Source organism: Zootoca vivipara, chromosome 13 (genome assembly GCF_965207765.1).
Source record: "Zootoca vivipara chromosome 13, rZooViv2.hap1.1, whole genome shotgun sequence".
NCBI lineage: Eukaryota > Metazoa > Chordata > Lepidosauria > Squamata > Lacertidae > Zootoca > Zootoca vivipara.
The window spans coordinates 40,539,222-40,562,437 of record NC_142596.1 but is presented as its reverse complement, the minus strand read 5'-3'; the positions used below and the strand labels follow the sequence as shown (position 1 = coordinate 40,562,437).

At 45.2% G+C, this 23,216-nt stretch overlaps 1 protein-coding gene across 1 annotated transcript; it reads right to left on the bottom strand.

Moving 5' to 3' along the window:
* Positions 1-1,366: 1,366 nt before the first annotated feature.
* LOC118093174 (acyl-coenzyme A synthetase ACSM3, mitochondrial-like) lies at positions 1,367-22,920 on the bottom strand. Its single transcript, XM_035132068.3, has 14 exons — positions 22,831-22,920; positions 21,888-22,097; positions 17,731-17,941; positions 17,420-17,630; positions 11,875-12,018; positions 9,681-9,837; positions 9,491-9,570; positions 8,375-8,498; positions 7,809-7,889; positions 7,539-7,640; positions 5,737-5,864; positions 4,253-4,352; positions 3,511-3,630; positions 1,367-2,761 (listed from the first exon to the last, which is right to left on the bottom strand). The coding sequence occupies exons 2-14, from the start codon at positions 22,071-22,073 to the stop codon at positions 2,675-2,677; spliced, it is 1,731 nt and encodes a 576-aa protein (XP_034987959.3). The 5' UTR covers positions 22,074-22,097; positions 22,831-22,920; the 3' UTR covers positions 1,367-2,674.
* Between the last annotated feature and the right edge of the window lie 296 nt (positions 22,921-23,216).

Genomic DNA, 23,216 nt, shown 5'->3' with positions numbered 1-23,216 from the left:
AAGCCTCAGTTCCATAACACAACATGGTGCTTCAATGTAAAAAGGAATATTAGAAACTGGGGAAGAAGTGCTAGCACTATAACCAGTAAAATTAGCACAATAACCCATACATTTCTGGAGTTGGAACTGGTGCTATTGGTGTGTGATCTGGTGTCTCAGGACTTGCCACAAGCCCACCCACCCACTCCCATTACACCTGCCTCACTTGATGTGAACCGCATCTTGGACTGTTGCCTGGGACAGAATACTGCCCAAAGCCAGGAACTGGAAACTGGAGGTGCAGCTTGCACAAGAAGGGATGAGTGCTCTTGTGTTCAAATCCTGCTTGCTTGTTTCCTACAGGCATCTGGTTCTTCACTGCGAGAACAGGATGCTGGACTAGATGGGCCATTGGCCTGATCCTGCAGGCTCTTCTTAGGTCCTTAATTCTCTTCTTATGTTCTTGAAACCTGAGCTGATCATCACCATGAGATGAATACGAGCAGTGAGCCATTTACTAGATAATAGGGACTTCCCTTACTAAATACATACCTAAGACACCTACTGGATCAGGGTAAAAGTCTAACTCAGGAGTGGGAAACGTTTGGCCCTCCAGATGCTGCTGAGCTACAACTCCCATCAGAGGATGATGAAGATGATAGTTCAGCAACATCTGGAGGACCAATGGTCCCCACATCCAGGCTCTATCTAGTCCAGCATCTCCTCCTGCATCCACTAGGATACTGTAATATGTTTCTGCTGTTTGTGTTGCTAAGGTGGTATCTGTGCCAAACAAGCAGAGCCTCGTCCCCTGGAGAACTCATTACCAGTGACAAACGCTTTCCTTGGGAGTCAGCTCCTATCTAGTCTTCTGCTCACTGCTCTCATTTTGTTTAGCAAGCATGAAGCGTGAAAGAGCATGGGGATGCCCTCTGCATCCAACAGGATTGTCCTTCCTACCCGCTGTTAATGTGAGATGCCCTTATGAGATGGAAGAAAGCTGACCTCGTCTCCCTCACCAGCATCAATTAAAAGCTTAGCCATTGTAGAAACACAGCATTATCCCCCAAAGTGCTGGGGCGTTACAGGTCCACCTGCGGGGCGGCACTTGGCACCGTTCCTTCTGGGAACTGCTGTTTGTTTGCCACGTACCGGTAATCACTCCATTGAGGTCTTTGCTGAAAGATAATTGGCAGCTTGGCCACCAGACCGGTTTGCCATTCTCCCAGGCTGTGTCTGATCAGATGTGTTCATGAGCTCGGCTTTGTAGCAATGAAAGAGAACCAGGTTGCACACATCCTTTTGGTTCAAGTGATGTATGGTTAAAAACAGCGTTAAGCACAACCTGGCAATGAAAAGAGCTCTTTTTTATTTTGTTTTTGCAATTGTAACCTTGAGCAGATTAAGAAATAGATCATAGAATCATAGAATCATGGAATCATAGAGTTGGAAGAGACCATGAGGGCCATCTAGTCCAACCCCCTGCCAAGCAGGAAACACCATCAAAGCATACTTGACATATGCCTGTCAAGCCTCTGCTTAAAGACCTCCAAAGAAGGAGACTCCACCACACTCCTTGGTAGCAAATTCCACTGCCGAACAGCTCTTACTGTCAGGAAGTTCTTCCTAATGTTTAGGTGGAATCTTCTTTCTTGTAGTTTGAATCCATTGCTCCGTGTCCGCTTCTCTGGAGCAGCAGAAAACAATCTTTCTCCCTCATCCATATGACATTCTTTCATATATTTGAAGATGGCTATCATATCACCCCTTAACCTTCTCTTCTCCAGGCTAAACATACCCAGCTCCCTAAGCCGTTCCTCATAAGGCATCATTTCCAGGCCTGACTGGGTTCCACTTCCCATTATTAAAATATATTCAGTAAGGAATCACAGCACAGAAGTTGGGCACACGAAGAGGCAGATTTAGGGGAGCATGACTGATTCACCCGCAATGGGTGCCGAGTCGAGAGGGCGCTGAAACATTGATGCACATTGGAAGGCATGGGGAGTGCCAAATTTTAGGGTTGCACAGAGCTCAGCATGAAATTTTAAAGCCCAAAGTTCGCCACTGGCATGCAGGAGGTGCAAACAAATGGAATCTCTACTTAAAGGAGGTGATACTGGTTGTATACCAGTATTTAGTACTCCAATTCTGCAAAGCAAACTGCTAACCTTAGCACACAAATAATATTTGAGCCTAAAGACTACCTTAACCCCTGGGAAAGTGAAGTGCAGCAAGATTAGGTGAAGGGGGAATTTGCACGGGCATGTATGAGGTAAGGTGATCTCGCAAACAAACTGGTTCCAAACTACTTAATATACACCTTTGAACTTGTCCCAGTAACCAATGGGCAGCCAGAGCAGATTTCTGAGCAGAGCTGCCATATGCGGATGGAGTTTTACTCCTGTCAGCAGCCATGCTGCAGAATTCTGGGCTAATAACTGCAGTTTCTGGGTCAGGTGCAAGGGAAACCCCACACAGGCTGCATTGCAGTCATCAAACCTTGAAGTGATTTGGAAAGCACTGACATCAGGCTTCATGCATAGTCAGAAACCGTATGCTGATAGGTGATTGGTGATGTCTAATTTGTCCCTGGTGGCAAACAGTTTACATCTTCTATCTACCTACTCATCAGTCCTCTGAGACTATTGTGACAAATAACAACCAGTCCTTTCATGCTGGTTTCAGAGTCTTGTTAGGCATTCTCCCACTCCTTCTTCCTCAGCTGTTTCCTTTGGATTTTTCCAGAAATTGTCTTGGGTAGGTCTTGAACAAACTCTATCTGTTTTGAAAGATCAAGGAGAGAGAGAGAGAGAGAGAGAGAGAGAGAGAGAGAGAGAGAGAGAGAGAGAGAGAGAGAGAGAGAGAGAAGAGCACATTTTATTGTGCTCATGTCTTATTACAGGAAAAATTTCAGAAACAGATTGGAAAGAGAAGTTGCTGAATTGCAACTCATTACCAAGCTTAAAACCACGGAGAGACCTGGTCTGAATAAGGACATTGGATTCTTATCTCATTATACATGATAAAGCTTTCTTCAGCCATCTCACCCCTTGCTTTTTCCTGCAAGACCAATTGCAGTCGTTAACAGTCGTTAACAGTCGTCAACAGGTTTACCACTCCTATCAGCCAATCACCCATTCCCACCACCCTTCTGAGTAATACCCCTCCCCACCCTCTGACTATACATAAGGGTCTGGAGACTTCTGTTTCAGTGTATCTGAAGAAGTGTGCATGCACACGAAAGCTCATACCTATGACAAACTTAGTTGGTCTCTAAGGTGCTACTGGAAGGAATTTTTTTAATTTTTTGTCTCCACATTTTATTGGTCATTGTAGTCATTCCTTTCCCAGGGGAAACGATGATAGAAGTGTTTAAATGACTAAGACTCAGGGTGATCTATTGAAGCTGAATGTTCGAAGATTCAGGACAGATAAGAAGAGGTACTTCTTCATACAGTACATACATAAGCTGTGGAATTTGCTCCCAGAAATGTACTGATGCCCAGGAACTGCGAACCCTCTTCTTACCTTTCTGGGGTACTTGTAGGGAGCTGTTGTCTTCTTGACATGGTCCTGCAGCTCACAAATTAATTGGTCTTTCTCTCGTGACTCGTAGGCAGGCGACAGGATGATAAAGGCTTTTACAACCTAAAGGTAAAGGTAAAGGGACCCCTGACCATTAGGTCCAGTCGTGACCGACTCTGGGGTTGCGCACTCATCTCGCATTATTGGCCGAGGGAGCCGGCGTATAGCTTCCAGGTCATGTGGCCAGCATGACAAAGCCACTTCTGGCAAACCAGAGCAGCACACGGAAACGCCGTTTACCTTCCCGCTGTAGCGGTTCCTATTTATCTACTTGCATTTTGATGTGCTTTCGAACTGCTAGGTTGGCAGGATCTGGGACCAAGCAACGGGAGCTCACCCCGTCGCAGGGATTCGAACCGCTGCCCTTCTGATCAGCAAGCCCTAGGCTCAGTGGTTTAACCCACAGCGCCACCTGGGTCCCCTTTTACAACCTACCACCCCCAAAAATAAAAGAAAGGCCACAATCAACGCTTTCACAACCTTCAAGATTTTGCATAAAAATGGATATATGTGAATGGATATGTATTCATGCAAATTTGGGAATAAGAGGCATAGTTTGAGTAGAAATAGAGTGCATCTCATCCTAAGGGGGTTGGGGAATGGGAAATTGTGACCATGTGACGTGTCTGCCTGCTCTGTCTGCTGTCCAGGGGCTGACTGTGGATGGTGGTCGATTTCATGTTACCTCTCCCCTGACGGGATCTGGACTGCTGACAACAGCCGCTTCTGCCACTGCTGGGTGTTCCATTAAGGCATGTTCCACTTCATAGGGCCCAATGCGATACCTAACGGGGAGGAGCCATAGCTCAATATGAGGACACATGCTTTGCATATCAAGAGTCACAAGGTAAATTCTGTTCTGGATGCTTCACCCCCCCAAAAAAGATACTGCAGAATTGGAGACGGGCAACAAAAACAATTAAGGTGATGGAGCAACTGCTCTACTAGGAAGGTTATATAACACTTGGGACGTCTTGGTTTGGAGAAAAGTCATTTTCAGGTGCCTGCTAAAGATGCTCCTCTTTCCACAAGTCTCCTAAAGTCTGCCTCTGCTCTGAATTTGAATTGATTTGAAGTATGTTGTTTGGAATCAGGTGTCTGCCATGGCTGGTTGCCCAGGAACGTGCAAAGACAAAGAAAAGTTTCTTACCATCCGCTTTTTATTCAATATTTTCAGAGAGAGGCTTTGGAGCACAGCCTCTTGGATAATGGTGTTGTCCCAGTCAATCTCTACCCTCCCTTCTTTCCCACCTCCTCTATGGGTGCCCTGTCTTCGAGCTCTTTGCTCTCCTACTTTTAAGGCTTGCCGGGTTCTGGGAGATGGTGGGTCTGGAATGCTTTCTAGTGATAATGTGTCAGCCAGCTGCTCCAGCTCTGCCTCCTCCTCCTCTCCCATTATTTACCAGCTTTCCCCCTCATCTACCTCTGAGCTGTGACCTCCCTCAAACTCCTGTTGTAATTCTGAACTGTCTTCTTCTTCTCTGGAAGGGTCAGGCTGGGGAGGCCGTCTCCACTATTCCTCCTCTGCCCAGTCCCTGATAGTTTTATACTTATAATCTTTTAAAACATTGTTTGTCCAGGGCAGTTGATGGGTATGCCACTGTTCACATGTGGTGTATTTTTAGCTGGGGTGTGAAACCAGTTCGATCTCTGCCAACAATTTTTAACATGTATTTTGCTGTTTCATGTTTCATGTATTTTGCTGTTTCATGTTTGCAAGTCTCCCAGAGAATGGTGTGCATGGGGTGACCTGTATGCATGATGTAAATTGGGAGTGGGGAGCCTCAGGCCCAGGAGCCAGACACAGCCCGGCAGGCCTCTCCATTTGGCCCTCGGGACTCTCCCCAGGCCACACTCCTTGCCAACCCTGATTTGCATCCTCCCTGAGTGCTTTTGCCTTGTGTAAACGCCACCTTGAACACCAGTAATGCCTCTTGCTTTCCTGGATGGAAGCTAAAGAGGGGTGCTTGAAAGTACGTGCAGAAACTAGCCTGCTTTAGGTAAAATTTACATTTGTTGCTCCACCTCCTTTTGCCTGTGGCCCTACCCACCCCTGGCATGTGGCCTCCGGAAGGTCACCAGGAAGGAACGTGGCCCTCAGACTGAAAAATGTTCCCCACCTCTGTTGCAAATAAATAGTCCTTCCAAGAGCCCCCAAAATAGGCTTACCCAGCAGATAAGATGACATCATCAGCTCTTGCCACAAACTGGATGTAGCCATCTTCATCCATGATCCCTCGGTCCCCAGTGATGTAGAAGTCTCCACGTTCTGTCGAGGCTGTTTTCTCAGGGTCATCCTAAGAACAATGCAGCAGAGATCACTAAAGCCAAAGAGGGAAACATTCACTTCTCGTTTCCTGCAACATCAAGGGGTGTCCTGCCCTTGTGAAGGGCCTGTCGCAGATCTAGCAACACAGACACTGTATTCTGCTCTGGTCAGACCTCACCTGGAGTACTGTGTCCAGTTCTGGGCACCACAGTTCAAGAAGGATACTGACAAGCTGGAACGTGTCCAGAGGAGGGCAACCAAAATGGTCAAAGGCCTGGAAACGATGCCTTATGAGGAACGGCTTAGGGAGCTGGGTATGTTTAGCCTGGAGAAGAGAAGGTTAAGGGGTGATATGATAGCCATGTTCAAATATATGAAAGGATGTCATATGGAGGAGGGAGAAAGATTGTTTTCTGCTGCTCCAGAGAAGCGGACACGGAGCAATGGATTCAAACTACAAGAAAGAAGATTCCACCTAAACATTAGGAAGAACTTCCTGACAGTAAGAGCTGTTCGGCTACCAAGGAGTGTGGTGGAGTCTCCTTCTTTGGAGGTCTTTAAGCAGAGGCTTGACAGGCATATGTCAAGAATGCTTTGATGGTGTTTCCTGCTTGGCAGGGGGTTGGACTGGATTAACTTGTGGTCTCTTCCAACTCTATGATTCTATGACAGAATGTTCTCCTACCACAACAAATTCAATGTCTCTCTGTGTGGTTTTTTTGGTGGGTGAGGAGTTGGCTCTCACATTTGGTTTGCCGGAGATATCAAAGGTGTACGCAAGAAAGCGGGAGCCTCAAGCTGGGGCTTAATGATGTCTCAGTCTCTCCCGTCTCCACAACATTCATACATTTGTCAATATCATTCTCAAAGAGTCCTGCTGGATCAGATCAAAGGTCTTTCTATTCCTGTATACCCTCCCATTGCTGTTTCCATCACCTGATGGTCATATTATGGCTTTGCAAGTCAATTAGAGTCATTTTATTGTGGAAAGCAACAAACAATAACAATTACATCCTCCATGAATTTGGTGAACACCCCTTTAAAAATTGTACTTACTTACTTCAAGAATCCATAAATTGCACCTTCATCCAAAAAAACATCTTTCCAGGAAGGCAGCATCCGTAAGCGTTGAAATACCTTCCTCTTTCAACAGTACTTTTAAGTGGAGATATTTCTTACCTCAATTGACATCTGTACTAGAACTATTTTTTTTAAAAGTTTCTAGAGGTGAAATTGATTGCTTTTATATTTTTGAATGGTTTTGATATAGGGAATTGTTTTTTAATTTGTTTGCTTTTTGGTCACAAGTGTCTTATAATTGTGTAATTTATTTTTGCCACCTGCCCTGGGACCTTAAATGAATGAACATAAATGGATAAAAATATAAAAACAACTCAGCGCATTAAGCAAGAATGCAGAAAAATGAAGCCAGTAGATCCTGGTGAAGTCTTTGTCCTTCTGGTTTCTGCTGAGGAAACACTCATGATCTTATATTCCTCAAATAATGCCCAATCATTTGAAAGGGTCCCTCCTTACCAGGAGTGCCAGCTTGGCCCTGTGACCACGGGTGCCCGGGGTGTGGGTGCCATGCAGCGTGCATGGCCCTGGCACTGAAATTTGTGGGTGCCCAGCTCCTTCATGGGGAATTTTGTGGGTGCTCAGGCACCCAGGGACCCAGGGAGTTGGCACCTATGCTCCTTACCAAGTAGCCAGAGAAGAGACCCAAGGGCCTTTGGGGTTTGATTTTAACTGCAATGTCTCCTTCTGCCCCAGGAGGCAGGCGATTGCCATGTTCGTCTATTACCTAGATAGAAAGAAAACCGAGGGTGGGTTATGCAAGCTTATCCATTTTGTCATTTTAGTTGAGTGTTATGTTTTACTAGAATCTGGTATCATGATATTAAATCATACAGCATGGGCTGTTACAACCAGGCTGACCATTATGGCTCCCCTGTGTTATAAACATGCCTACCTGGACATCAAAGGGATGAGATGATGGTCCAATAAACCCAGGCTTGAGTTTCATATCCATCGGGGTTGAACAAAGTATGGCCTGAGGAAAAAAATGGTAGATGAGCAATCAGCGTTCTCTCTCTCTCTCTCTCTCTCTCTCTCTCTCTCTCTCTCTCTCTCTCTCTCTGTGTGTGTGTGTGTGTAACTATGGATTTCAGTAAATTAGATAAATTTTAGTTGACTTTAACCATCTGCCTGTTTACTGATTTGGGGAAGGATCATACAAGCTGGACCTGCAAAAAAAAAAATTGCATTGTGAAGTCTTCTTGCAAAGGATTCCATTCCCTCACCCCACCCAATCAGAAAATCTTGGCATCACATTGAGCCTGGACTTCTGGGTGTCAATTTCCCTCCATTTCTACCTGTGCAGACAGATCATGAGTGTGCTGCATAAGAATTATGCATGATCAATATGGACTGAGGGACATATCAAAGTTTGGGAGTTTGGGGGGAAAGCATGCATATGGATTTGATGGGCTTCTGCTGCTCATTGGCATATATATTTGTGTCTGAATGCAAACATACAGTCTCTGTCTGCCCATAGCCTTCACGGATTACTATTCCTGTATGAGCTTTCCACTGCTCAATCACTTCGAGGTTGGTTGGCTCCCCACCACTCAGGCATCGTCTTAGACTCTTGAACTGGTATCTGAACAAGGATATGAAGCAGCATTTAGTCTTACTAAAAAGAGACAATGAAGACAGTGAAGAATGAGTGGTGCCAATTTGGCCTCAGCTGGATCTACACACTGAGAATTTATTAGATACTAGCTGTCCCGGCCACGTGTTGCTGTGGCTCAGTCTGTTAAATGGACCTTCAGAGTCCCCCTTCAGAGTTCCCTCACTTTCAGAGTTCCCGTGTGTGATGTCATCTTCCTTCCATGTGACAGCACCGATCGCCCCAACGGCTCTATCTGCCCTCCCCCTGCAAACCCCTGCGGCCTGGCCGGTTTCCCCGCATTGGTGTTGTTTTCTGTTAAAGGCCCATATTCAGTGGGTTGGAATGTTCTGTTGTGATATGTCACTGCCAGTATGGTATGCAGCCAATGGCAGCAGGTGAGGTGTATGTTCCTTTGACGTCCACTGGAGGGCGCTGTGTTTTTCCCCAAAAAAATCATGTTTTTACCTGTGATTGGTGTCCCATCTATTTAATATAAGAGTATGCAAACACACCCACATTGGTCTGGAATGTTGTGTTAAAATTTCAACCCAATAGGTCAAGCGGTTTGGGAGAAAAGTGGATGCCCACCAACATGGACCTTTTACATATATATATATATGTGTGTGTGTGTGTGTGTGTGTGTAAAATTGAAAAGGGGAAGGACAACGAAAGAGTCAGCCAGCAGAGGCTGGTCTATTTGGGCCGATTGTGCATTGCCCCATCAAAGTCTGCTCTCAGTCATCTCCCTTAGAGTTCTTACTTAGAACTAGTAGCAGAGTATATTTCTCTATTATTGGCTCTTTGGCTCCACCTAATGTTGGCCTCCCCGTCTTTTGCCCAACCAGTTCCAACAGGCACCAGCCACCACTGGACTCAAGCCAGGCAGAGTGACTTTGAAGTGAGCTAAACAAACAGGAATAAAGTTACTCTAGGGTAGAGTTCTAGAAACCGCAGCCAGTACTTGTGGAAGGTAGTTGTACCTGCTAACGTCGTGCCGCAGAAGCATACGGAAAATAGTTGGGGTGCCACAGAAGATCGTCACCGGATACTTGGAAAGAGTCTAGGGGGGAAAGCACACGCACTCCAAATGCATCATGTGATTCGGGAGGTCTCACACATCTTATATTTTAAATGCTTCCTGCCTTTCGAATAAGGCAATGCTGGCCTTACATTGAGAACGGTTGCTGGCTCAAACTGCGGCATGCCATGCTGAAAGACACATCCCCCTATCATCCATATAGGGTACAAATTGCTGAAGACAAATTTGATCCAGCCTGGGTCGGAAAAACCCCACATCAAATCTGAAGGTTTCAGGTCCATCCAGTTCCTGTTAATAAGGAGGCAAACAAGTGTAATATAAGATGGGGAACACTTGGTTTGTCAGCTGTACATGTGAAAAGGGTCTAGGGGTCCTAGCAGACCATAAGCTTAACCTGAGTCAACAGTGTAATGCAGCAGCAGAAAAAGAAAAAGGAAGAAGAGCTACTGCTATTCTAGGCATCAACAGAAGTATAGTTTTCAGATCCAGGGAAGGAATAGTGCTGTTCTATTCTGCCTTGGTCAGACCACACCTGGAATACTGTGTCCAATGCTGGGCACCACAATTTAAAGATGTTGACAAGCTGGAACGTGTACAGAGGAGGACAACCAAGGTCTGGAAACCAAGCCCTATGAGGAACAGTTGCAGGAGTTGGGTATGTTTAACCTGAAAAAGAGGAGACTATTCAAATATCTAAAGGGTTGTCACATGAAAGATGGAGTAAGCTTGTTTTCTGCTTCTCTGGAGGGTAGGACCCAAACCAATGGCTACAAGTCACAAGAAATGAGATTCTGACTAAACACCAGGAAGAACTTTGTGGCAGTAAGAGCTGTTCAAGAGACTCCCTCAGGAAGTTGCAGACTCTCCTTCACTGGAGGTTTTTAAGCAGAGGTTGGATGGCCACCTGTCATGGATGCTTAATTGACATTCCTGCATTGCAGGAAATTGGAATAGATGATTCTTGGGGTGCCTGCCAACTCTACAATTCTATGATTCTATGATAGGTGCCCTAGAATTACATTTAATTAGCAGCGAATGCCTGAGGGCCACACGAGATGTAACACAAAGTCATACAGTATGTGGTCAGATCTTTTGATTTTAAGACTTAAAGAAGAGCAACTGCTGGAATGTGGGGTGGGGGACTTTAAGCTGATCAAGGTTGGGCAATATCTCATATTTAAACAACCTCCTTGAAATTGTGATTAGCTGTGTTGGAAGTGTTTGGTGAGTTGTTCGCCAACCTCAATTGCTTTAAAAAAGGATTAGACATCTTCACAGAGTCTAAGACTGCTATGTCCTATCTCTATGTTGTAGGTCAGGCATCCCCAAACTTCGGCCCTCCAGATATTTTGGACTACAATTCCCATCATCCCTGACCATTGGTCCTGTTAGCTAGGGATCATGGGAATTGTAGGCCAAAACATCTGGAGAGCCGAAGTTTGGGGATGCCTGTTGTAGGTAGTATGCCTCTGAACACCAGTTGCTAGGAAGTAGGGAAACGGGACGCGGGTGGCACTGTGGGTTAAACCACTGAGTCTAGGGCTTGCCGATCAGAAGGTCAGCGGTTCGCATCCCCGCGACGGGGTGAGCTCCCGTTGCTCGGTCCCAGCTCCTGACAACCTAGCAGTTCGAAAGCACGTCAAAGTGCAAGTAGATAAATAGGTACCGCTCCAAGTGGGAAGGTAAACGGTGTTTCCGTGCGCTGCTCTGGTTCGCCAGAAGCGGCTTTGTCATGCTGGCCACATGACCTGGAAGCTGTACGCCGGCTCCCTCGAGATGCATAGCTGCCAACTTTTCCCTTTTCTCGCGAGGAAGCCTATTCAGCATAAGGGAAAATCCCTTAAAAAAAGGGATAACTTGGCAGCTATGTCGAGATGAGCGCCACAACCCCAAAGTCGGTCATGACTGGACCTAATGGTCAGGGGTCCCTTTACCTTTTACAAGTAGGCAAAGCACTATTGCACTCCTGCTTGCAGGCTTCTCATGGGCATCGGACTGGACACACTGGCCTGTTCTAGCAGGCTCCTCTTAACGTTCTGAAAATGTTCCAGTTCTACCCTTTTGGAGGTGAGGTGGCCAGAAATGTACATAGCACCCCAATTGTGATCACACCCTAGATTTGCACAATAACACCAGCAAGCCAGCCCAGCTGTGTCCAGCTACCCTCCTTTGGGTGTCTGAGGATTGCCACTTTATTGTGGTTTAAGCTTTTTAGGGGAGGCCACAGTCACTGCATCAGATGACTTCTGCCACAACGAAATTGTCCCTCTTCAAACCTCACATAGGACTCTCTGTTGTGAAGATTTAGAAAGGGATAGGAGATACCTTCCGGCACTTGCTAGTCCAATCCCCAAACTGCTGCAGGAATGTTCCACCATTTTGGGATGACCCGTGGTTCCACTGGTGAAGTAAATGATCGCTGGATCCTCACTCCTTGTTTTAACAGGCTGGTGATCATCACCTGCAGCTCTTTAAAGCAGAGAAGCGGGTATGTAAAAGTGAACTAGGTGTAGTCAAAATGGTTTGTGATCTTGCAAGCTCAAACTGTGAAATTCTTGGACTTCCGGTCTGTCGCGGCGGAGAGAAGGACGCAGGGACTTCGCGTGCCGAAGTCCCTGGCCTCGCGGAGGGGGGGGGGGAAGTCCGCAGAGCGAGCGGACTCCCCGTAAAAGCACCGGGTAGAGAGTCCCGGTGACTCACGCGCCCAGCGGCTGCTCCGTTTTGCGGATCCCCCGCTGCCCGAGAGCTCAGTAGAGCGATCGAGAGCCGGCGGGGTGGAACCGCGGGAGCCATTTTGGGCTATATCTTACCTCCGAGAAGCGAAGCTCCAAGTCCTGACCCGGCAAGCGGCGGATTCTTCCGAATAAAATTAAAGGTTTCCATGAAGTAAGTGGAATTTTGATTTGGACTTTAAATTTATTAATTGGAAAAATAGGAGAGACTTTAAAGAAACGGAAGTCGGTCTCTTCCTAATGGAAAACTGGGAGGCGCTTTAAATAAACCTAAGCCGAACGACGAAAAAGTATTTGGGACTGTGGACCCGAGAGGAAAAAAGATCTTTTCGAACCATCTCAGCTCCCGAGTCCGGCACCCCTTGAGGTACAGCATTATTAAGGGGAAGAGCGCTTTGACAGCTGTCAAAAGCTGTCAAACTGTTAAAAGACCGGGTGGATTTATTGCATTGCTGTGAACAGTAAAAATTGATTGAAAACGTGGTAGAACTATTTAAATTGGAATTAAGAATGGATTTGTGATTGAGTTAAAGAACAAAGGAAAAGAACAGCCAAAATGGAGTCGATCGTCTGAGGAAGGAATTTTCCAGCACCCTTTGTTCCCTACCTCCTGTTTGTCTGCGGTTAAGAGAAGTATGAAAACAAAGTACTCTCGAGCCTTCCAGGAGGCTGTGTTGAACTATCTACAAACATGGGAGGACATTTACAAGGAACGGCAACATCCCAATTTACCATCAGTTGAAGTTGAAGTCCAAGTTCAGGACTTAGAGGATAATTTGGATTTGGAGACTACCGAGTTTGAGACTGTGTGTGAGGAGAAACAACTTGATGAAAGTATTAAAGAGGACTTGGACTATAACAAATATGTTGGGGATGAAGCAAAGCATGGATTTCAAAAGGAAGAAAAACTAGCAGAGCAAGAAATTGAGAAGCAAAGGAACTTAAAGATCAATGGAATTGAAGATCCTGGAGGGGTTAAAATGTGGGGTGGTGTTTTTGAGGGATGGGAAGGACAGGGACAGGGGGGGGGGCAAAGGCCTGGAGATGGATTTGGGAAAGAATGGGTGTGGGGTGAAAATTTTAGTTAAAAGGTTTTGTCTTGGCTTTTGAAAGACGGTTTTCGAAATCTTGGCTTGTTAACGGAAATGCTGATCCAATTGGGGGAAAAGACTTAGGGAGAGGAGATGGAGTGTAAAAAAGAAAGAAAAAAAGCTGTGTTTTCCTGAGGGAGTTATAAGAATGGTCTAGGAAAGAATTTTTAGGTTGATGCAAATTTTTGTAAGTTAAGATAGGTGTTTAGGCAGAAAGCTGCCTACTCTCCTCTCCTTACTCTGAGACACTCAGTGGCAGGGGGTGCTCAGAGGGGTGAGGAGGGGATTTAATGGAACCTTGGAAATGCTGTGCCCTACAGGTTCCTCTTGTGGCAGGAGGGGGCCTGTGGGAGGGCAGCATGGAAAAGGAGGAGGATTGAGTTAATATTATTAGAAAGGATTTTAATTTGGAATAGAAAACCCGCCATAAGCAATTAGAATTTGTTAGGAAAACCAGGAGGAAGAGTATCGAGGAAGTCACAATTACAATGTTAAGATAATAAGAATTGGGGAGTTAAAACTCTTCCCTATTGTTGTTATGTTTATATTTGTTTATGCATGTTTATGAAAGAGCTGGGGGAAACCAATCCTCAGAGCTCCTCCATTCCTGTCCTTTCAGTGGCAGGGGGGGGATGTGGGGGGAGGAGGGAGGGGGGAGGCCAAACCCAACTTATAAAGGACCCCTTTGATTCTTAAAGCTCACGGGTATCACTGGTGGCAGAGGTGGACCGGTGGGTGGAGGGAAAACGAAGGGACAGTTTTATATTGTATGTTTGTTTTGTTTGTTTTGTTTGTATAAAATCAATAAAAATTATTATATAAAAAAAAACTGTGAAATTCTTTCAGCTTCTTTTAGGATTGGGATGTGTCTGTTGCCAAACGGTTCAGTTACAGAAGCACCCCACTTGTGCTGTTTTGGCTACGTAAAGGTCAACACTCATCTCTGAACAGCAGAAACAGAGGGAACATCTCCCACAACATCTGGTGGCATCTGATAAGTAGTTCTGTTATGTAATGCTTTCCTTTGTCCTGAACTTGTTGTTGATCAATTTTATTTTTATTCATTTATGAGAGGCATTTTTACACTAATTGAGTAGCATGGGGATTTGGCTTCTGGTGTGCATGACTAGACTAACAAATGAGAAAAGGAATATGTGGGACCTGCAGCAAAATGTTGCAGTATAGAGCCCTCGTCCATAAGACTCCATTAAGATCTACATCAATTTCTCATTCTGCCAGTCTTAAGTTCTGCATCAGTTTGTGATCTTTTTCTAAAGTCCTCATGAAAATTCTCTCAAGGTTTTAGTGGACATTTTCTCTCAAAATACGTATTTTTTTGCACACACCTTTGCCTGTTTAGCCCATTTTTGCAAGTGATGTTTCCTCACACAATGGGTTGTGGCTGTAATTTTCACCAATATGTGCATATTTATGCACACACTGTATGCATTTCTGTGCACAGTATTTGGTGGGACAATTGCATCACAATTTTCAGAGAAGTGCAAACGTTGAAAGACGGCTGCCTTTGGGTTCACGCATTGTTTCAGAAATTGTGAATTAGGTAGTTTCACACTAAAATCTGAAGCAAACCAAATTCCTCCCCCATCCCTTTGCATGATCTTGTTCTTCTCCAGCAGAAAAATGTATCAGGCCAGCCATACTGATCGGGTCACAAGGTTTGCAAACACCAGCTATTTTCTTTATTCTTTTGCAGGGCAAATCCCTCATACCCTCCATTTATTGCATGACAACAATATCTATCACCCCTGAACACTTGCCATGGAGCCTGGGGCACAACATCTGGAAGGAATCACCCTGGCCACCTCCCTGGATGGCTTCCAACATACAGTTGTACCTTGGTTTTCAAACAGCTTAGTTCTCAAACGTTTTGGTTCCGGAATGCCGCAAACCCAGAAGTGACTGTTTCGGTTTGCAAACTATTTTTGGAAGCCAAACGTTTGATGGGGCTTCCATGGCTTCCGTTTGGCTGCAGGAGTTTCCTGCAGCCAATCAGAAGAAGAAGAAGAAGAAGAAGAAGAAGAAGAAGAAGAAGAAGAAGAAGAAGAAGAAGAAGAAGAAGAAGAAGAAAGAAGAAGAGGAGGAGTTTGGATTTGATATCCTGCTTTATCACTACCCAAAGGAGTCTCAAAGCGGCTAACATTCTCCTTTCCCTTCCTCCCCGACAACAAACACTCTGTGAGGTGAGTGGGGCTGAGAGACTTCAGAGAAGTGTGACTAGCCCGAGTTCCGGTTCCGGTCGCAGGAATGGCTGACCCTTTTTCCATCTTTCCGACCTTCATAAGGAATTTGGCGGTTGCTAGGGGAGTAAATGGCAACCTCCCCACCTCTCCGGGGGTTACGGAGAGGGCCGCAGGCCCGCAGATGCCCCTAAACCCACCCCGACTGTTCAAGGGGCGGGGGGGCCAGGGCTGAAAGCACTTATGGAGGAGCGGAGCTCCCCGGACGCCGACCTGCGTAGCGGGATCTCCATGATCAAAGAAGATAATTGGGCTTAAATTCATGGACGTGCTTCAAAAAGGAAGGGCAGAAGCTCTGTTTATTGCCAAGGAATTTTCGCTGCTGAGCGTGAGGAGTGAGGGAGTATATCATCGGCAAGAAAGATTGATTGGGACGCCACGAGAAGGGAAGTGAGTCTTCTTTATTCTTTCATACACTCTATGAGTTATTTTATACCTTCCCGGACGTGATGTCCTGTTTGTTTGGAACAAATGAGAAATGGAACTTAACTGTGTGAGTTAGACTCTATAAAACTATTGATATGATATGGTTAGAAGCTGTAAAACTGTTGAAGAGAGGGCCCCCCCTCCAACTGGACAATCGGAGTGCGGCTGGAAGCGTTTGGATTTACGAGGTGTGACGCACTTGGAATTTGAACAGCGATCTGAAGTTAAGTTCAGCTATAGGGCAAGGAGAGCTATAAGTCTGTTAAGAGTTTCTACATAATGTGACAGCTGTGCCTATGCCCGGAAAGCTGTAAATTTTACTATGATCGTCTGCAAAAAAAAAAACGCCGAGAAGAAAATGAAAGTGATCTGAGCTTTTCAAGATGGCGCTGTTTTGTGTTGAAAGACCTACGCAAGAAGAAAGCACTCCAGACAAAGAGGATTTATGGGGATTTAGGGGGAGGCCGGACTGATTAAAACTCACACAGGAGAATGAATATATGGGAAATCTCATTTGATGCTTATTTCAGCAGCGGTGGAAAAATCGGATGAATGGATGAAAGAAGAAAATATTTTAGTGACTGCAGGGGAAGATCAAGATTATCATGGATTATGAGTGACTATTTGGACTTTAGAATAAAGACGGCAGTAAGCAGTTGCGAGAAAACCCCAATTTTTTGAAGCATGGGAACTCCAAAATTGTATATGATTTGGTATAATATTCGGTTTAATTGATATGGATTTGTATAATTTGGAATAATGGATGTGATATAGTTGTATTTTAATTGGAAAATTAATAAAAATAGATTGTAAAAAAAAAAAAGAGAAGTGTGACTAGCCCAAGGTCACCCAGCAGCTGCATGTGGAGGAGCGGGGAAGCGAACCCGGTTCACCAGATTACGAGACTACTGCTCTTAACCACTACACCACACTGCCTCCCGGAGAACCATGTACACCACCTTGAGATCCTTGGAAGATAAAGGTGGTATATAAATATAAATATAAATATAAATATAAATGCGAACCCAGTTCCCCAGATTACGAGTCTACCGCTCTTAACCACCACACCACACTGGCTTTTTGGAGAAGCTACACTTTGGTTTCCAAACGTTTTGGAAATTGAACGGACTTCCAGAATGGATTCTGTTTGACTTCCAAGGTATGACTGTATATGAAAACACAATTAAACATTAAACATTTTAAAAACACCTTTCCTATACAGGGCTGCCTTCAGGTGTCTTCTAAAGGCTGTATAGTTACTCATCTCCTTTATCTCCTGTCTAGACGATGAAGATTGCAGGTTTTTCTATCTCACTCTTTGACTTATCCCCGACTTGTTTAACAAGGCAGCAGAGATACTCACTTCAGCAGGTCATGGAAGTTCAGCCATCCTTCTCTGCTGGTGCCTTCGGAGACCAACATCCGAGTTTTCAGGAACTGGCAATCAGATGCAAGAGAGTCAATCAATGGAGCCAAGGCATCGTTTGTAACTATGCATTTGGCCCGAGACTTTTGGAGCCGGTACAATATGTCTTTAGCAGTCAACAGGGTCGTGGCTGGGATGAAGGTGACACCTAGGAGCAAAAACAAAGTGTGATTAAAAAGAAAGGAGAGGAAGACAAAGCGAAAATGGATCTTTCTGTCGGCTCCTAGCACAGAGAGGACCTAACTGACCTGCTCTGATGCAGCCCACACTGATCAGCCACCACTCAGGCACCCTGGGGAGGATGATGACGATTCGGTCTCCCTTCTGCAGATTGCAAGCTTTGGAGAGGACGTTGGCTGCTTTCTTGGATAAGAATGCCAGCTCCTCAAAGGTCCACCGCACCTCCTCGCCTTTCCCACTTACCCACCAAAGAGCGGGAGTGGAAGGTCTCTTTCCATCCTACCAGGTACAAAAGATGAAAAAGTATATGGGGGACAGTTATTCATCTTACAACACAGGAAGCTGCCTTATACAGATTCAGACCATAGATCTATCTAGCTCAGTATCTTCTGTTAGCATAAATCCTCTACATGGCACAGATGCTAACATGTGACTATTGTTTACATTATGTGACTGTATTCTTTCCCAGGCAGGACTCAGCTGTAACCCGACTCCTGTCATGTGATGTTCTTTGTTCTCTGTCTTTGCTTTCGCTTTCACCGAGAGCAGATGGCTGCTCGCATCTCTCTCTTAATAAATTAGTTTAACAACTAATAGAATGTATGCTGTCTTCTGTCACGGAGGGCAGCTGCAGCACAAGAATACTGGGTTTTACACCCCAGTATTCTAACATCTTCTATACTGACTGGTAGCAGCTCTCCAGGGTTTCCAATGGAAGTATTTCTCAGCTTTATGTGGATAGGCTATCAGGGGCCGTGCTGAGGAGAACTGCACTGAGGCAGTGGCGGAAGGAAGCCGCTGGGGGGCCTGGGGCAGTGTGAGCCACCAATAGGGTTGGGGTGACGGTGGGGCGCACCGTGGGGCCTCCGGAGTCTGCCTGCCTCCTCCCACTCAGCCGCCCTACAGCTGGGGGGGGGGGGAAGACAGCGGGCAGACCGTTTGGGCACAATGGATCCTGTATGCACCCAAGCCACTGCGTCTCTCCCAGGAGAGATGTATGGCTCGGGCGTGCTGCAGGCCCTGCGGTGAGTGCCTCACGGCATTTTGTCACCTCCCTCAGTGGTGACACCCGGGGTGGCCCACACCCACCGCCCCCCCTGTCCACCCCTGCACTGAGGAGGAATGGTGGGAGCCTCCCCCTCCCCCTCCTCCTGGATCTTCCCAGGAGCAGGAGGATAGTATAGATTTGGAACAGTGGTTTGTAGAGGGACATAGTTCAGGAGGCGGAAGCTGGGAAATACTGGGTGGGGAAGAGATAGGAGAAGAATCACTGAAAGAGAGAGGGTTAACAGATTCACAGTCTCTGGACAGAATTCTTCCGCTCAGCCCAATGTCAAGAGGAGCTCAGAAAGTGTCAGAACAGAAAGCACAGAGGGTAGAAGCTCAGATTACAAGACTAGGAGTGACAAAGATTAATAGGGATGGAAGGGGGTGTGATCCTTAACTGGGAGCGCCGCCATTTCTAGAAGATGCATTCTTTGTTCTCTCGCTGTGATTATGAAAGTTTCTAACTGGTAAGAAGACTCCTTTTCCTTTGTCCTGCTCATCTACTGCCACGGGGGGTGGGGAGGAAGCCAATTCCTTGAAGCCTGACAGGTGCTGGGGAATGAACCTGGGACCTTCTGCATGCAGAGTACCCTTACCCAAAAATCTATCTACTATTTGTCCAACAAGAGGCCTCTAAGCTGTTTACAGAAAAGAATATAAGCCATTCACAAGTAAATACTGATAAATACTGATCAAACATACAAAATATGTTGGCATAACATTTACCAAACTATAGATAAAACACAACAATGAACATGAAATGGACTTTTATTCTGATGCCACATTCCAGTTCAAACTTATTTTGAATAAAGTCTTGTTGAGTACAGTGGGAGGGATCCAATTTTGAACCACGTGCATAGGCTTGGCAAGATTCCATATTTCCCCATCAGTTTGCAGTTTTTTTATTTTTACATCCTCATGAAAATTCATCAGTATTTTAGTGCAAATTTATCTTGATATAAACGTTTTTGAAAGCAGTTTCCCTTCATATAATGCATATTTGCATGCTATTTTCCCCAAAATATAATGTAATAACTTTAAATTAGTATATGCATATCTGCACAAATTCTTTGTCTAGCTCCTTCCCTTTGACCTTACCACCTTGGGTGACCCTGCTGGGAGTACGAGATTCCCGACGGCTTCTCTCACAAGGGTCATAGGAACATGCAAGCCCACTCACCACGACAAAGTGATGATCCAGCGAGTAGGCAAGGTTTTAAGGTTTTAAGATTTGTCTCAAGGCAAATCTTTAAAAATGTAGTATAAACACTGACAACTGGGAAACACTGGCCTGCGAGTGCTCCAGTTGGAGAACAGCCTTTACCAAAAGTGTTATGGGCTTTGAAGAAACTCGATCTCAGGATACAAGGGAGAAACGTGCTAAGAGGAAGGCATGCTTGGCAAATCAACTCCCGCCTGGAAACGAATGTCCCCACTATGGAAGGACGTGTGGATCCAGAATTGGCCTCCACAGTCACTTATGGACCCATTGTTAAAATCGTGTTTATGGAAGACAATCTTACTCGGCTACGAGTGATCGCCAAAGAAGAAGAAGATCTGCACAAATTATTTGGCTGGAGGACCACATTGCAAAATTTGGAAAACTGCAAATTTTAAAGGATGTCTGTATTTGGTTTGAACCTTGTTTCAGGAAATGCAAATTATGTAAGTCTGCCTTTCAATTCGAATTGAATCAGCATCCTTCTCCCACCCCTATTTTCACTTCCTTGATAGTGGCATGAATGCCATATTAAATCGATGTATTGCCCAGGTGTATTCATTATGCTAGAATTAAGTTAATAGCACTATCAACTTTGTCCTAAGAAATACTGCAGTTCAAAGGAGGGTGACCCTGATTAAGGAACTAACATGATGGAGAGATTAGATCAATTGCACAACTTCATTCTAAGGTTAATGCATTTCTGTATATGGGATGACATGATATTATTAGATAGTTTCATTTGTTACCTATAGAGTACAGTGGTACCTCGGTTTAAGTACACAATAGGTTCCGGAAGTCTGTACATAACCTGAAGCGTACTTAACCTGAAGCGAACTTTCCCATTGAAAGTAATGGAAAGTGGATTAATGTGTTCCAGACGGGTCCGCGGAGTACTTAAACTGAAAGTATTCAAACAGAAGCGTACTTAAACTGAGGTATGACTGTAATGTTGTATGTGCCAGCAGGGGACGCAGGTGGCGCTGTGGTCTAAACCACAGAGCCTAGGGCTTGCTGATCAGAAGGTCAGTGGTTCGAATCCCCACAACGGGATGAGCTCCCATTGCTCGGTTCCAGCTCCTGCCCACCTAGCAATTCGAAGGCACGCCAGTGCAAGTAGATATATAGGTACCGCTCCGGCGGGAAGGTAAACGGCATTTCCATGTGCTGCTCTGGTTTCGCCAGAAGCGGCTTAGTCATGCTGGTCACATGACCCAAAAGCTGTCTGCGGACAAACGCCGACTCCCTCAGCCTATAGAGCAAGATGAGTGCCACAACCCCAGAGTCGTCCGCGACTGGACCTAACGGTCAGGGGTAAAGGGTAAAGGGACCCCTGACCATTAGGTCCAGTCGTGACCGACTCTGGGGTTGCGCGCTCATCTCGCATTATTGGCCGAGGGAGCCGACGTATAGCTTCCGGGTCATGTGGCCAGCATGACAAAGCCGCTTCTGGCAAACCAGAGCAGCACACGGAAACACCGTTTACCTTCCCGCTGTAGCGGTTCTTATTTATCTACTTGCAGTTTGACATGCTTTCGAACTGCTAGGTTGGCAGGAGCTGGGACCAAGCAACGGGAGCTCACCCTGTCACAGGGATTCGAACCGCCGACCTTCTGATCAGCAAGCCCTAGGCTCAGTGGTTTAACCACAGCGCCACCTGGGTCCCAACAGTCAGGGGTACCTTTACCTTTATATGTGCCAGCAGTAAGAAAGCTACCAGGTATTTTCTTAAATAACAACAACAACAACAACAACCCAGTGTTGATTGCTAAAGGGGCATTTTAATTTAAAAGATTCAGGGAATTTTAAATTTTAAGTTTAGATGATTTGCGGATATGAAAATTGATGCTAACTTCCACCTGGTTTAATTGTTTTTGTTGCAATGACTGTTGACTATAAACAGCAAAGAATGGCTGGCTGATAATGTTAGGAAGAAATCATGACAGACAGGGCTCATACCTTCTCCTTTTGGCTCCATTTATCCAGCACATCGCTTGCGAAATTGAAATGCTCGGGCACATTCTTGTAGAGAGCTTCATAGTAGGAGAATCCCAAATCTGGAGATCCACTGCAAGGTTGACTTTTAATTCTATAGGGCACTTTGGAGGCACTCAGAGATTTTAAAAGTCTGGAGAGATGCTTCATTGCAGCTGCCGTGGATGATCTTGCCTTTATGGAAAACCAAAAGGATAAAAAAGAACATTCCAAACTCTGCTCAAGAACAGAAAACAAGACGAACACTGATGTCTTCGTATATGAAAAAGAAAGGTGGATGCAACGATGCAACTGGGACGATGCAATGGAAATGCAACTTCACTCCCGATCCAGGATGTTTCTTCAGGACGGAAATTAAGAGCTCAGAGTATTAGTTCCTTCAGTCTCATGCTGAAAATTGGAGGCTAACTGTGTGTAATGTACAACCTGCAATGGACCCCATCGATAAAGTGTGCAAGTGGAAGACCGGAATGCACCAAAGTTAACTGTTCATGAGCATCAACTACGCTTTACGTTTGTGGGCGGCAGAGGGTAGATAATGTCAACTGCTTACTGAATATTTGTGATTTTTTAATACAGTATAATCTTGCATCAAGCAATTGTTATGCCACACTTCCCAGTGCATTTTCTAGCTCTGTTTCCTTATAGCAAAAAGTCCAGTGGGCAGGGTCTGGTCTTGATCAAGATAACCAAATCAGGTTTAAATGCACAACTATCATTAGTTGGGCACCGGGACCTATATATTTATGTCAGATAAGATTTTTTTTTTCCTTGTTAGATGCATACCTATAGGTCTGAAATTCAGAAACCCCGTTTACTGCCATCTGAGTTTGCTACAGGAAATTTCTTAAGGTTTTTTTTTTCCAGAACAAGAAATAGAATAAAATATGTACCTGTACGTACTTACCGCATCCCACACTCTGGGAAGAAGGGCAAAAGGAAAGTCACCAGAGTTTAAGAGAGTCAGATTTTGCTGAAAATGTTTAAGGTTTAAGAACATAAACATTAACTTTTATTCCATTCAGTGACATTGGGCAACCTTCTTCTACAATTGTTCTGCAATCGGGTGTTAATGTTCTACTAGATTGTCACTTATGTGCCAAAGCCCCACCCCCTTTAGTCCATTAATTTATGTTAAGATATCTGTGTTAAAATAAATGAATGAATGAATGAATGAATGAATGAATGAATGAATGAGAGAGACGGGTCAGCAAGAGGATAGGTTAGACTTTGTTTTGCTTTAACATAATATCTGTCTAAGATGAATGCTGACCTCACACCCAGTTGCTGGAG